General features: G+C 44.9%; 1 protein-coding gene across 3 annotated transcripts in view; it reads right to left on the reverse strand.

Annotated features, from left to right (window-relative positions):
• Positions 1–16,227, reverse strand: part of Snx29 (sorting nexin 29) — a 524,875-nt gene that overhangs the window by 425,895 nt on the left and 82,753 nt on the right. For all 3 annotated transcript variants that reach the window (XM_008829910.3, XM_029562003.1, XM_029562004.1), the window contains 4 exons: positions 10,923–11,103; positions 6,531–6,601; positions 5,192–5,440; positions 393–768 (listed from right to left, as the gene is read on the reverse strand). In XM_008829910.3, coding sequence (XP_008828132.1) covers positions 393–768; positions 5,192–5,440; positions 6,531–6,601; positions 10,923–11,103 — 877 coding nt within the window. The remainder of the gene's footprint in view (positions 1–392; positions 769–5,191; positions 5,441–6,530; positions 6,602–10,922; positions 11,104–16,227) is intronic.

Here is a 16,227-nt window from a genome sequence, read left to right on the forward strand (position 1 = left end):
GTCAAGCATTGAGAAACTAGCTTATCAGAAAAACAGGACGTAGTGGTCAAGCCATCTGCATCTGGCAATCCCCGGGGCTCGATACCAGGAAATCAGGAAATAACATCTGTACCATAAGTCACCCACCCAGAATTTAGCAACTTAACTTCCTCATGCTTTATACTCGTTTGAATGGGCCAATAACCATGCTTCTGCTTCTGTACCCCGCTTCTGCTCTATAAAAGTGCCAAAACCCAGCATGGGGGCGCGCAAGTCCTCCGAGGAGACTTTGTGCCCACAGGTACCTGTGTACTAAATAAACCTCTTGCTGTTGCAACCCGAAGGCTGACTTGTCCTCAGTGGTCTCACTCTTACAATGTAACTCCCTCATCAAGGGCTCAGGTGGAACTTACTTCTCTGGTGACTCCGAGTGGCCCAGACACTTCCTTCCCGATGAGTTCCCATAAGCATCCTCCTCATTTTCATCCACGTCTTCATCATCGATGCTTTTTACATCAAGCTTCTGGTACCCCAGCTCCCCATTCAGAGACACACAGTCAATTTTCCATGAGTTGCTACTCTGGCTCCCATTGGAATTTGGTCCAAAGGGGCTTTCAAAGGCTGACATGATGTTGATGGACGAGCGGTCAGAGTTGTCCTCTGAGCTCTCCCCAGCCCCAGGGATCTTTTTAAAAACATCCCCAGAGTTCTGCTCCTCTTCCTCATCATCAAATGAGATGATGTTGGTCACCTTCTTTTTCTTCTTCCGCTCCTTTTTACACCTTGCATCTGGCAAAAGAAAGGGTATGGTAGAAAACAGGTTACACGAAAGGGAGATCAGGCCAACTCACCTCCACGGTGTAGAAAACTCTCTAGTATTACACTCAAAGATAAAGTAACACAGATTCAGACTTTCCTGTTTTTAGTTTTTTGGGGGTTTTGTTGTTGTTGTTATTGTTCATAGGATCTCACTATGGAGCCCTGGCAGGCCTGGAATTTACTATGTAGACCGGGCTGGCCTCAGACTCAGAAACCCACCTGCCTCTGCCTCCCAAGTGCTGCAACTAAAGATATGCACCACCATGCCCAGCCCAGTTTTTTATTAACTTCTTTTAATATTTTTTTTTCATTTATGTGCATGTGTTTGTATGTATGCCACAAATATGCAGGTGCCCACAGAGACCTAAAGAGGATATTGGACTCCCTTAAGCTGAAGTTAGAAGTATAATTCTGTGCTGCTCAACATGGATGCTGGGAACCAAGCTTAGGCCCTCTGGAAGAACAGTTAAGTAAGTGCTCTTAATTGCTGAGCCATCTTTCCATCCCTTGGTTTTTAGCTCTTCATTTTAAGGTGCAGGGGACACTGAGACAGAGTCTCACGTAGCCCAGACTGGCCTTAAACTGCTATGTAGTCAAAGCTAGCCTTGAACTCCTGACGCTCCCTGCTCCACCTTCCAAATGCTAGCATTACAGGTGTGTGCCACTACGTCTGGCTGAGCCTTGGTTTCTTGTTATTTTGTGTTGGTTTGCTGTTGTTTTGAGGGGATGGTTTTTTGTTGTGTTTTGTTTGCTTTCAACCTTTTTGTGATTTTGATACTTTTGTTTGTTTGATCCTGGGGACCAAACCCACAGCCTTGTACTTGGTAAGCAAGCACTTTACCACTGAGTTAAATCTCCAACACCCAGTATTCTTTTTCTTCTTTTTATGTATAAGTGTGGTGAGCACCCAAGTTTGTGTATATTCTTCTATGTATGTGTTCTTGTATGCAAGTGCATGTGGAAGTGTGTGGAAGCCCAAGGTTGATGCTGGTAAGCTCCTTCCATTGCTCTTCCACCTTATTCTTTTGAGGCAGATCTCTTAATCAAACCCAGAGCTCACTGATGTAGCTAATTTTGGTAGGCAGCTTGTTCCAGAGATCTCCTCTCTGCCTTCTGAGGCTGGAATTACAGGCAGAGCAGCACGCCCACCCAGCATTTATGTGGGTACTGAATCCAAACTCTGGTTCTCCTGCTTGCAAATGCAAACACCTCAATCACTGAGCCATCTCCCAAGTCCCCAAAATCTTTTTTTTTTTTTTTTTTTTTTTTTTTTTTTTTTAAAAAAAAAAAAAAAAAAGCTGTCCTGGAACTCACTATGTAGACCAGGTTGGCCTTGAACTCACAGAGATCTGCCTGCCTCTGCCTCCCAAGTGCTGGGACTACAGACCCCAAAATCTTCTTTAAAGATATATCTTTTAAATTTTATTATCTTTTATTTTATGTATATGAGTGTATTGCCTACATGTGTTGTAACTGCACCCATGTTGTACAATGCCCAAGGAGGTCAGAAGAGGGTGTCGGATCCCCCAGAACTGGAGTTATGGACAGTTGTTAGCTGCCATGTGGGTGCTCGATACTGAACCCAGGTCCTCTGCAAGAGCAGCCACTGAGCCATCTCTCCAGCCCCCAAGTCCCAAATTTAAAAAAAAAAAAAAAACAACTTTTTTTCACATTTATTTATTTATTGGGGAGGATATACTTGCATGTTACAGCATGCATATGGAGGTCAGAGGACAACTTGCAGGAGTCAGTTCTCTCCTTTCACCATGTATGTTACAAGGGACAGAATTCAGGTCACCAGGCTTGGTGACAGGTGTCTTTACCCACTGAGTCATTTTGTTGGCCTCTTTTTATTTCAGGCATTTTTTTTTTTTAAATCCTTGAAAAAGCATCTTTCCACAGAAGCCTGAATATATCTGATGTGGGTCTGTTCTAAATACCCCAGGACACACAGTAAAACTCTCCTTCTGGCAGTCACTCTCATTCAAAGCACACAACTATTGCTGACATGGCAGCTCTCGTCTTGCACTGGGCAAAACTCTCCTGGGGCTGGAGGTGAGACCAGGAAAGACTGTCTGGAGGTCCCAGCCAGTTGTCTCACAAATGCCTCTCATTTTATATGATGCCCTCCACAGTGGGCCTATGCTGCCCCTTCACAGAGTGGGGCCTCTGTTTATGTACCCCTTGAATCTGGCTGTTGTGTTTCTCTGCTTTTAGCAGTGGAACTGCTTCCACCCTCTTGGCTGGCTTCCCCGAACTAAGGAAGCCAATCTTACTCACTGGAGGATAATGATCATATGTAGAAGCGATGCCAGCCTAAGTCTCACACAAGTGTAAAACCCTCATGGATGAGCCTTAGGGAACCAGCAGAAGCAACTAATCCACAGAATCATGAAACATAAGGAAGTGTGGTGGCTTACCCACTGCCTTTGCTGTTGCTACACAGCAAAGGCTAACTGAACAGCAAGCAAGTCTGCCTGAGGACAAAGCCACAATGAATCCATCTTAACTGTCACATTGAGATGAGAGTGCTTCAGGTCAAACCACATAACCAAGGGGGTAGCACAGTGACACCTCACCACTGTGGCATAACTCTGAGATCCTTTCAAAAACAGACTTCCAACAACAGACAGGACTAGTGCTTATTGGGTAGAGATTGGGTAGAGGTCACGCAAAGCCCTCAGTAGTCTTGTTTCCATGTCACTCATGTGGGGTGTGAACTGTCACCTCCATTAAGAATTCCAAATAGAGGTGCCTGGGAGATGCTCCATTGGTAAAGTGCCTGCCACTGGAGTTTGATCCCCAGTACCCACATAAAAAAAAAAAAAAAAAAAAAAAAATAGGGGGGCCGGGGAGTTTCCCATTGGGGAAAGGGCCGGCCCCTGGGGTTTGATCCCCGTTACCCACAAAAAAAAAAAAAAAACAAAAAAAAAAAAACAGGTGTGGTGCTGGAGAGATGGCCCAGTGGTTAAGAGCACTTACTGCCCTTCCAGAGGACCAGGGTTGGGTTCTGAGTACTTGCACTGAGCAGCTCACAACCACCTGTAATTCCAGCTCCAGGGGATCCAATGCTCTTTTTTGGTCTCTGCAGGCACCTACATGCATGACATACATTCAATAGATATATACACATACACATTTAAGAAAAAAACAGGGTATGGCAGAGAGTGCCTGTAACTCCAATCCTGAAAGGCACAGATAGGAGGATCTCTGGAGCTCATCAGCCAGTCAATCTAGCCAATCAGTGAGTCCTGGATTCAGTGAGAGACCATCTCAATACCACAGTGGAGAGTGATTGAGCTTAAAGACACCCAGCATTAACCTGTAGCTTCCCTGCCCACCCCAACACACACATGAGCACACATACATACACTACACATCTCACACACACACACACACACACACACACATATTACTCAATTAATTAATTAATTAACTAAAAATAATTCCAAAGAGAGAGGGGTCTGGTAGCATAGGCCTATAATTTCAATATATAGGAGACTAAAGTAAGAGGATCACAAGTTAAAGACCAGCCTGGGCTACAGATGGAGTCCAAGGCTAGACTAAACAACTTAATGAGATCTTGTCTCAAAAATAAAAAGAACTAGATGCACAGCTGAAAGGTAGAGCACTTACCCAGCATGAACACGTCCCCACTACAAAACAAAAAAGAATGTCTAAGAAATGGCTATGATTACTGCTTTAAGGGATTTGGGAAGGCAGGGATGGATCTTAACCCCCAATTTCCAGTTCTACTCTAGCAACACCCTAATGAGCTCAAGAGGTGTTATCAACTTCCTACAAAATTAATCTTAACTGAGAACCAGCTTCCCTTTGCCTGCCCATTGTCAAAGCTGAGAGCTAACTAACCTCTTCCCTCAGACCACTACATCAGCAGCACTCTCCCCACATAGGCAAGTCCAAAGCATTCTCTATGAAGTACCCTATGCTTGGTTAATGCCATGTAACAGAATAGCAATAAGCTGTTTGTATCATCTGTCTTTAAATATCAACCCCTGCCCATCCCCAAGGAGACTAAGTTAGATGCTTGCAAAGTCTTAGCTCACTGTTGAACTCCTAGAATGAAGTACATAAAGGAAGGGAGGGGTGAGGAGATAAGTGGTAGAAGATGATCCATCTGGCTTCCTGTGGCTGGCTGCTTGCTTTTCTACTCCCTTATCTGTCAGGTATTTTTTATAGTGAATGAGGATAAGAAACAAAGGGAAGGAGGGAGGGAGGGAGGGAGGGAGACTACCAACACTGAAGATGAAAGTATAACAGATTCTGCTCCCTTGGAAGGACTTGCAGGTAGCGAGACATGTGTCCATCAGCCCACTCTGGTCTCCTTCTCACTGACCCTGCTATACCACCCCAAGAGATCATTCTGACTCACCAGCACTGACACTCTTGGACACAACAGGCAGAGGGTCAGTCTCCTGCTCAGGCTTGATGAGGATGGAGACGGCGGAGGATGCTGTGATCTCCCTGAGAAGGCTGCTCACACCCTGTGTGGACTCCTTCAGCAAGGACGTCACATTCTGTGTAGACTCCTTTAAGAGGTCCGAGACAGTGGGCGCAAACTTGCTCTGCCCATTTAAATCCTTGTTGTCAATGTTAATGGCAAAGAGTATGGAGTTCAGACCTGCCAAAAAAGGGGGGAAAGTCTGCAGTGCTTGCTCTCAGGCATCATACCCCCAACACAAGGAACAAGACATAGTCAGCACTGTATACAACAGGGTTGCTCATCTTCAGCATTTACAAAACCACCCCAAACTGGCATGGGTAGGCATCAGATCATGTGAGGCAAGTCTTTCCAGATTCCCTCCCTGAAGTTCAGGAAGTTACCAACAAGAATCAAACAGGAGTAGATGACAGTTCAAGTTCTGGAGTCAGGCTGCCTGGGTACAGCCTCAGTAGATACTAGTAGCTCTGAAACCTTGGTCAAGCAACTGGTCATCTCCCCGAGCTCCAGTTTCCTGACCTGTTTCCTTACACTGGGGACAATATTGGGCCTCTCTGCGTTGTAAGTATTGAAGATCCCACCTGCCTGAAACAGCTCAGCAACAGTGGAAAGTGTCCTGAAAGCATCTTTCCAGTTACTCTAGGCCATCTTACACTGACATTGGTGTCCTACAGCCCACAAAGAAAACCAGAGCCAAGACTTGATGAGACCAATATGACCCTCAATATGTGGGGATTTATGTCAAGGTTTAGAAGAAAAATATAAATGGAACAATAAAGAATTTGAAAGAAAGACAAGCTGCCATTTTTATCTGGCTGATCCCACCTTTCACCATTCAATGAGAGTCAAGTAGCAAAAGATTTCTCAGCCCACCAAGTCACGTCAATCCAAGACCTTGTTTCATGCTGATAAATCATATACACAATCCTTTATCTCCTATTGCTCTCTCATGGCTCCAAAATGGCAACTAGAAAGCTATCAGGATTCCCACCTCACAAAGGAGGAGAGAATAGGTAACAGAGCTCAAAGGATCAAGTCATCATGTGGCAGAGCCAGTGTTCAACCAAAACCTCAACCCTGGGTTTCCCTGCATAGGTATCAGATTCCAGATAAACGGTCCCAACTTAAAGGAAAAAGAGCAGCAAGTAACCCATGAAGTCAGGAGGACAGGGAACATCACAGAATCCCCCTGGGTCATAAATCCATTCCTAGGCCCTATCTGCTCAACAAGCTTCCACAACACATCACCTCTGGCCTCAGCCAGGCTTACCAGCTGCCATGGTAGGGAGCATGCTAGACCTTTCTTCATCCATCACGAAAGACCAGTCTTCATAGAAAGTGCTGCAAAAGGAAAGAGAAAAGGGAAAGGCTGGTAATGGTGGTTCTCTGCATTCGTTCATTGGCCAATGATTCCATTAGATGGCTCCCTGGAAAAGCTGGGCCTGGTGGGTCATCCCAGAGGGAATTTGGTATGTCTCGAGTCTCTGCTGCTTTGAAGCCCTCTCTGTAAACAAAAGTCTGAAGGCACAGGTCCTACAGCTTCCTCTTTGGTCCCCTGAGACTGCCAGCTTTAGAGGATTGAAATAGACATATGCAAATGTATTTATAAAGCAGCAAAGTAGAAGACAGGGCTGACTTCCACTCAACAAGGTGCCCCAGAGACAGACAGGAAATCCAAGCTAGCTGATAGGGCTCACCTTATTAGGTTAATACAGGAAGAGGCAATCTCAGAAAGTAATTACAGTGCTCCAGGGCTCCATCAATCAGGGCATCCATTTATAATACCTGACTGAGCTACAAATCCAAAACCCCAAGCTATCCATGGAAAAGACTGGGAGATTAACAAGGTCTTGTGAAGTTAGGCAGAAGTTGGGGAGTAGGGAGAAACCCACAGGGCTTAGGCAAGGTTTGGTACAGCAAGGTTTAAAAACAGGTCTCCCAGGGCTGAAGAGATGGCTCAGCGGTTGAGAGCACTGATTGCTCTTTCAGAGGACCCGGGTTCAATTCCTAGCACCCACATGGCAGCTATGAACTGTCCTTAACTCCAGTTCCAGGGGAATCTGAAGCCTTCTTCTGACCTCCGCGGCACTGCACAACATGGGTACACTCACATACATGCAGGCAATACATTCATACACATAAAATAAAAATAATAAATAAAAAAATTTTAAATAATAAAAAATAAATAAAAACAGGTCTCCCAAGTCATATTTCTAAGCATTTTATATGACTCTCTGTTAAGCAATAAACAACTAGAATCCTCAACGTCATGACTACCCACAAGGTCATAGAATTCTAGGTACAGTTTCACTGATGTCAAATCGGTGCTGAGTGGACTGTACTTCAGCAAGAGACTGGAAAAGTTGGCTGCTGACATGACTAAACACGAGAGAGAGAGAGAGAGAGAGAGAGAGAGAGAGAGAGAGAGAGGCTCCACAGCAACAAACTGAGCACACAATGGCTTTTCCAGCCCAAAGTTCCAAACACTTCCATAGTCCTCTCAAAACACCAAGAAATACTCCACTCCTGGTACCAATTTCTGTCTTAGTTTGTTCTTCATTGCTGTAACAAAACACTCTAATCACTACCAACTTGGGGAGGAAAGGGTATATTTATCTTACATCTCCTGGGTCACAGTTCATCAGGGAGCCTAAGGTAGGAACTCAGGGCAGGAACCTGGAGGCAGGAGCTAGAGCACAGGCCATGGAGGAATGCTGCTTACTGGCTTGCTCCCTGACCCCTGCTCAGCCTGCTTTCTTATGCAACACAGGCCCACCTGCCCAGGGGTGGCACCACCCACAGTGGGCTGGGCCCTCCCACATCACTCATCAAGAAGATGCCCCTCAGACATGGCCACAGGCCAGTCCAATAGAAGCAATTCCCCAATTGAGGCTCCCTTAACCCAGGTGTGTCAAGTTGACACTAAAGCTATCCAGCACAGTCTCCTTGTAGCCCCAGCTAGCATGCAGATCAGGCTAACCTTGAACTCAGAGATCTGTCTGCCTCTGTCCCCCAAGTACTGGGATTAAAGGCGTGAACCACCACGCCCAGCTTCAAGCTGACATTTTGACCATACCCAATTTCCCAAATGGGTTCTTTTGAAAATATGAACTAGCTTTCATGCATATAAATTAATCTGGTGCACAAGCATGTTTGTGTGTGTGTGTGTACATTCATGTATGTATGGGTACACATGTATGTATATAAGTGTGCATGCATATGTAGGCTAGAGAATAACCTCCAATGTCATTCCTCAAGAACCATCTACCTTTTTCTAATTTTATGTGTATGAGTGCTTTACCTTCATGTATATAAGTGTACCACATCTGTGCAATGCCTGTGGAGGTCAGAAGAGAGTGTCAGATTCTCTGGAACTAGTTACTACCATGTGGGTGCTAGGAACTGAATCCTAGTCTCTTGCAAGAGCAGCCACTGTTCTTAAACACTGAGCCATCTCTCTAGCCTCCACCTACCTTTTTGAAGACAGAGTCTCTCATTGGCCCGAAGCTCACCAAGTAGCCAAGGCAGGTTGGTCAGTGAGCCCCAGAGATCTGCCCGTCTCAGCCTCCTCATCTCTGGGAGTACAAATGTGTGTCACTATGCTGGCTTCTTTATGTGGGTTATTGTTAATATTGTTTTTAATTATTTTTTTTACTTATTATTTTTACTTGTTACTATTGTGTACATATGTGAGTACATGATGTGTGTGAATGTGGGCATACATATGGAGGTCAAGGGCAATTTTCAAGATTCAGTTCTCTCTCCTTCCACAGTGGGATAAAGGAATCTGGGGGTTGAACCAGGTCCTCGGGCCTGCATACTGACAAGAACTTTTAACCACTGAGCCATCTCACAGACACACTAACCATAGAGAAAAGCCTACAAGGAGGCTGGTTAGGGTAATACAGGGGTGAAGCATTTGCAGATCACATGAGAGTGCTTGCATTTGATTTCCAGTAATGTAAAAAAAAGGGGGGGGGGAGAAGAGGAGGAGGAGGAGGAGGAGGAAGAGGAGGAGGAGGAGGAGGAAGAAAAAGGAGAGGAGAAGGGAAGAATAGAAGGAGGGCGGGTGGGAGAAAGGGAGAGAGAGGAAGGAAGATGAAACAGAGGAATAGGAGGGAGGAGAGGGAGGGGGCCACAGTGGTAGAAGCAGAAGGGGAGATTTGAGCCCACAAGTACCTGGCAAGATGTGAAATCAAGGAATCGTCACAGAGCTAATGAAAAGCCTACTTACTGAAATAATGAACTCTCAGTGTTGAGGAACTAAGCACTGCTGATATGGAAGTTACTCAAGGAGCCAGGAGCATGATCCTATGGTCAGGTGACACGAAACATGTCTAGTCAACCATTCTCAGAGAAAAGAATAGCAGCTAGAGCCAGAGCAAGAGAGACCATAACCCTTATGGGTTTGTGAAAACTGATAGGTGAAAATTCCTACAGGTTAGAACTGTCTTCATGTATGTTGTGAATGGTTTGTTTTTAAAACTATCGGTTTCCACTGCAGTTTCCAATGTTTTTAAGGAGCTGTGGTTGGCTATACCATCACTGGCTCATACCTAGTGCTATCTTCCTATTTTTGAGGATTCCTATGGAACTCTGGGTATGGCCATGTGGCTCTCTCTGGCCAATGAGACAGGAGTAGACCTGGGGGAGGGGCCAGAAGCTTTACCAGCCAGTGCTTCTTACTTCACCCCTTTCCCATCATGGCTCTATGAAGCTGTGGAGCCTTCCAGTCAGCCTGGCTCCATGAGAGCATACTCTGCCCACTATGATAAATAGGTAGCCATCAAAAGAAATAAAAGTAGCCATCTCGGGTCATGGGGACTTCTGAGGTGTCTGTAATGCAGCACAACTTGACCTGTACTTCCTGAATGAACTTTGAGTTTATAATTTTTAAAAAAAAAAAAAAAAGAACATATGATAAAAACGAAGTTTATTAAAAACAGAGACTTCCTTCTGGGTAAGCCAGGTGGTGCAGGCCTCTAACCCAAGCACTCAGGAAACTGAGGCTGGAAGAATACATAAATTCCAGGCCAGCCTGGGCTACATGTGAGACCCTACATGTGAGATCCAAACAAAAACAGTCAGTTTGGGACTGAACAAATAAACGAAACCCAAATTAAAATTCCATGAAGGAGCTGGAGAAATGACTCAACAGTTAAAAGCACTTACTGCTCTTCCAGAGGACCTAGGTTCCCAGCACCCACGTAGCAGCTAACACCCATCCTTAACTCCAGTTCCAGGGGATCCAATGACCCCTTCTGACCTCTGTGGGCACCAGACACACACTTACATACATATAGGTAAAACACTCATACACATAAAATAAAAATAAATAAAATCTTTTTTTTTTAAATTAAATTCTATAAAGTGAGATGTTATCTGTGTCTTAAGACAACAGGCCTGTCTGGATCCCAGCCTTGGGCAGCAAGCACTGACAGAGTGCTGGCTACACAGGTGCCAAGCAGAGCCCCTTACAGGCATTGTGGCATTTGTTCTTCCAAGGGTTCCCACAACTCACCAGGGCTGAGCAGGGCTGCAGGGAGAGGGCCCTCTTGTCCCCTGGGGAGGGACTGGGACACAAGCCCAGGAGGCCTGACTCTAGATTCTTCCACTCCATCCCCTTAGTCTCCATCCCATCCAGAAGCCGTCAGCTGGGTACCTGAGCCTGCCGCGGTCTGCCAGGAGCATGTGCAGGTAGCGCTCCAGGGAATGCTCATTGAGGGCGCAGCGCAGCCAGGCCCGGCCGCGGCCCACGTCCGCAGTGATGTGGCGCAGGGAGTAGAAGCGCTGCAGTTCGTGCTTGTTGAGGACTTCCTTCACGTAGAACCAGAATACCGGCTCTGCAGAGAGAGGACAGCAATGTGTCACTTCACGGGGCCTGTTCGCTCAGCATCTTCAGGGCATTGGTCCCTCCGCAACTTAATGGACCGTAAAAAGCATTACTTCCTTAGCACAAAGAAAGTAGGAGAGGAATAATCAAAAATAAAAAGGGCGTCAAAACCTACCATCCAGAGACCACCATTATTAGTTGACATTTCAAATATTTCCTTCCAGGTTTTTTTTTTCCCCCTCATACCATTCCTTTTTATGCAAACTCAACATTTGTGGAAGCTGACTTATGTTCCCAAGGATAACACATCCTATGCTCTGGAACCTATGAATGCGGACTTACACAGCATAGGGGCCTTGACAACTCTAATTAGGGACGGGGAGCCGGGGTCGAGCCGGTGGCCCGCGCCCCACAGCATTTGGGAGACAGAGGCAGGTGGATCTCTGTGAATTCAAAACCAGCCTGGTCTACATAGTGAGTTCCAGGCCAGCTGGGGCTACAGGGAGACCCTGTCTCAAAAAGACCAAAAAATAAATAAACAATAAATAAATAATAAATGGGGGATGTGGAAATGCAGAGAGTACCCTTTATAGTTCCTGTGGACCCAACACAATAACAACAGTCATGTCTTCAAAGGAAGGAGGCAGTGACATGGACCCATAAGGAGAGAAGATAATGTAACCAGGGAAGCAAAGATTAGACTGATGTGCCACTGGCAACCCCAAGAGGCAGGAGAGGCAAGAATGCTGTCCTGGAGCACCAGCGGGAACCAGCCCTGCCATCATGTTAAAACCCTGCCTTTCTGTTTTTTATTGTTTAGAGAAGGTAGTTCTAAAGAGAAATAAAATTAACATTAAATAATTAAAACAAAAATGACAATATAGTTTTATTGAACTATGGACAAAATATTTGCATATAATGAAGATCAGTGGGGTAATAATCTTTTTAATATAATTTTACTGAGCATTTGTAATTCACTTTTTAATTTATTTTTATTTTATATGTATGAGTGTTTTGCCTGCATGTATGTTAGTGCACCCATGTCATACAATGCCCACAGAGGCTAGAAGATGGCATCAGATCTCCTGGAACTGGAGTTACAGAGATTGTTAGCCACGATCTGGGTGGCTGGGACCCAAATCCAGGTCCCCTGCAAAAGCAGCCAATGCTCTTAACAGGCTGAGCATCTCTCCAGTGCTGCCCCCCTGTCATCTCCTTGACATTAGCCCAGTGGGTTCTGGTCTCTGGGATGCTAAGAGACTAGATCTATGTGGTTTAGACCAGGCATAGTGTCATGCATCTGCAGTCCTCCCTAATCAGGAAACTGAAGAAAGAGTGTGGCTTGAGTCAAGGAGTTCAAGGCCAGCAAGGGTAACACAGCAAGATCACATCTCAAAAACAAAAGTTCTACTGTATCACATACTGTTATCCTGTATGTACATATATACACGTGTAGTTCTATATCCTGGCTCAGTTTTTTTTTTCTAAATCATGACCATTTCCCAGCTCAATTAAAGGTCCTCGGGTATAATGTTTATCATGCACGCTTATTTTATTTATTTATTTATTTGGTCTTCTGAATGTCAAACAAGATTTTCAATGGCTTCCTGATGAAACATAACTTAGCTAGTTCTTAATTACTAAGCATAAGCTAACATGAGTACTTCCCTTCTATACAGCAAAGACTGTCCTTGTACATGAGTAATTGTCCTTGTTTCTAGATCCTTAGGAGAGATTTCCATATGCTAAATTACTTGGTCTGAGATCATGGACAGATTTAAGACTTTAAGGAAAAGCTAAATAAACATGTTTATCCACAAAACAGCTATTCTTACATCATTGGCATCGCCTCAAGTCTACTTTTCTCATCCACACACACAGGTGATTTTACAGCTATACCTCATTTTGTGATCAATTTTCTTCTCTTAACATTGACTCATCACCATTTTTCCCACACTTCCATTAACACAACAATAGCTGTTAATTCTTGAGTATTAATTGTGCACCAGCCATTGCACCAAACCTTATAACTGACCTCACAGGAACCAAGGCCATCTTCACATCAAAGACAAGGTCAGTTGGGAGTCCTGGACCAGTCCCACCCACTTACTAGGTGGGACAGGTGAGCAGGAGCCCTGTGCTAAACACAAACCACTCTGCCTCCTTCAAAATGAGCATGTTCACGACTGCTCAATATTCCAAGTGGGGAAAAGCTAAGTCTCTGCTGCCAGACTCAGCTTTCAATCCAGGAGCTAAATAGGCTCACAGATCCTGAAGAACATTAAAGTCACTGAGCCTTCCTTCCAAGGGATACAAATATACACAGCTCCAAAAACTGGACACTAGCCAGGTGTGGTGGTGCATGCCTTTAGTCCCAGCACTCATGAGGCAGAGGCAGGCAAATCTCTTTGGGTTCAAGGCCAGACTGGTCTATATAGTGAGTTCCAGGTCAGCTGGGGCTACAGGGAGACCCTATCTCAAAAAGACCCCCCCCAAAAAAAAACTGCACACTAGATTAATAAGCTCACTCTAATACTTCACCTTAACAGGATCAATTGCCTTGTTAGCTGGAATTAGGCCAGGCAGAGACAGCAAGGACTGGCCAGTCCCTGACGGGCTTCCAGTCCAGTGGACAGGACAAAGAAACAAAGAGATCATTCAATTACATGACCCTAGCAAGGCACTCAGCCATGCTAAGTCTCAGATTCCTCTTCCATAAGCACAGCACAGACGGCCTGGGCTTATATGATAACTGGAGAAAAGGGCAGATAGAGAGCTGAGCACAATACCCAGCCCAGGATGACCAACACTCACATGCTTAAGAAGAGGGTGCTATGTGGCCTCCTCTTACCCTTTCTGGATCAGCAGCATCTAAATGTGTATGGATGGGTAGATGTGCAGGTATTCAGGGATGCAACACCCTTTAAGGTCTTTAAATTGTTTTATTATATCCAATTATTTATTATGCACATATACACCATGGCATGAGTGTAAAGGTCAGAAAACAACTCATGGGAGCCACTTCTCTCCTTCAACCACTTGTTTCCCAGGGATCAAACTCAGATCATCAGGCTTGGCAACAAGAGACTTTACCTGAATCATGCCACTGCCCGACTTTGGGATCTTTTAAAATAAACTTCCCAGGATGAATGGCAAAACCCAGTTTGCTAGAGCCTAAGTTCTGTCTTAGCCCTCACAAGGCAAACTAATCCCTTCCCAGCCTCACTGGTCTATACAACTGCACAGAATAGCTCTCTGTTTCTCCTCTGCCTCTGTGGTGTACTGATTTCCTGAGAACTGAACCATCCTACCTCTGAGAGAGGAGGGAAGTGTTTAAGACATAAGACTAGGAAGCACACTAAAGTTACAAGAGTCACAAGGCCACTCCCTCAAGTTATAAAAGTAGCTTTACATAAAAGAGATTCTCTTTGGTAGAGCTGACTGTAAATTGGGCAGGAAGCTCCAGGGATGCCAGCAGGCTTTTCAGAGATGCCCTGTCTTTGAGTCAGCCATGCTCCCACAAGTAATGCCAATAAACTCACTAGTTTGTCAAGATAGACTTGGGTTGAATCATTTCTTTGGCCTGTCAGCAGTTTCTTATCTGGATTAAATAGATATTTTTTTCATGTGCCCCCCCCCACCCAAGTCACACAACACTCAAACAAATACCAACATGAGGCAATCTGAGGTACAACTTTCCTTTAGCCAGAGGCCAGCAATGTGTTTACCTGTATTCCCACCACATTTCAAGTCAAGTGATTCTCACTTTGTATCCTGTCTTTCTCAAAAAATTATATATATATATACATACACACACACACACACACACACACACACATTCACACAAACATATATAGTTGTATTTTCTTCTTGGTGCTCCCTCTAACCTTGAATGCCAGGAACACTTCACAGTGTGTTTTCATCTTTCAATTTTGCAAACCGCTTACTAGATAGATCCTTTTAAAGCTTGGCAGTGATGCTGATGACGATAAGAATTATCCCAGCAGGGCTCTGTTTCAACCTCCGGAATTAATGTAGTTTATTTAAAGCATAGCTCACCTGCCTTTTAATGCAGGCAGTGACCATAATTTAATTTGGGAATATATACTGATGTGCTTTGGAATGTGGGATAAATTCCAGATATGTGCCAGGTCTTCTGTCTCTCAAAGCACCTGAAAGCCAACTGCCAGCAGAAACGAGAGTCGGGAAGAGGGTGGGAAGGAGGTGCCAATGTGAGTTGTCTAGGGTACTGTCTGATAGCAATGACTTTGGGTAGCTTGGGGGGGCGGGCAGGGAGTTGATAGTCCCAGGCAGCCTGGAACTTGCTAGACAGACCAGGTTGGCCTCAATCTCACAGAGATCTGCCTGTCTCTGCCTTCTGGGTGCTGGGATTAAGGATGTGTACCACCACACCTACACTTGTCTCTTTTGGCAGTTTCTAACAGGCCTCAGCTTTCACTGGCAATGCCAAGAATTCATGCTCTGGGAAAAATTCATACCATGAGAAAGACAAAACCTGAGCTGGAACTCAAGTTGAGGCACTGTACAACCTTGGGTGATTCTTTCTTCCTCTGGGTGACTAACTTTATCCTCCATTTTCCTCATCTGTACAATGGGAATAGCAATACTTAGGAAAAATGAGAAAGTAAGAATATACAAAATAGGACTCGACATGGCTCAGTAGGTGCTCACCATGCTAAGTAAGGTCTTGAATTTGGATACCCAGCACTCATGTAAAAAGCCAGGTGCAAGGGTGCACCTGTAATCCCAGTGCTCCACTTCCCAGGGACATGGGTAAGGATCCCTGGGCTTGCTGGCCAGCTAGTTTAAACAAATCAGTAAGCTCCAGTTCCAGTGAAAGACCCTATCTCAAAACCAAGGCAGAAAATGACTGAGGAAGACACCCAACATCACCTCTGGCCTTCACAAACATACATGTATGAACACACATGTGCCAACCCACAAACATGTACGCACAAATAAACCACACATTTAAAAAAAAAAAACGTATATATTGTTGGAGACCTCTGTTATGCAAAGGAGAAGTCCCTTCATGACCGGACAGCTCATGCAGCTTGGGATCATGTGCTGAGGGCTCCTTTCATAGCAGGGTGTCTTCCTGGCATCTGGCATC

This window comes from Nannospalax galili, unplaced genomic scaffold (genome assembly GCF_000622305.1).
Source record: "Nannospalax galili isolate Female #2095 unplaced genomic scaffold, S.galili_v1.0 scaffold32, whole genome shotgun sequence".
In the NCBI taxonomy this organism is placed as follows: Eukaryota; Metazoa; Chordata; class Mammalia; order Rodentia; family Spalacidae; genus Nannospalax; species Nannospalax galili.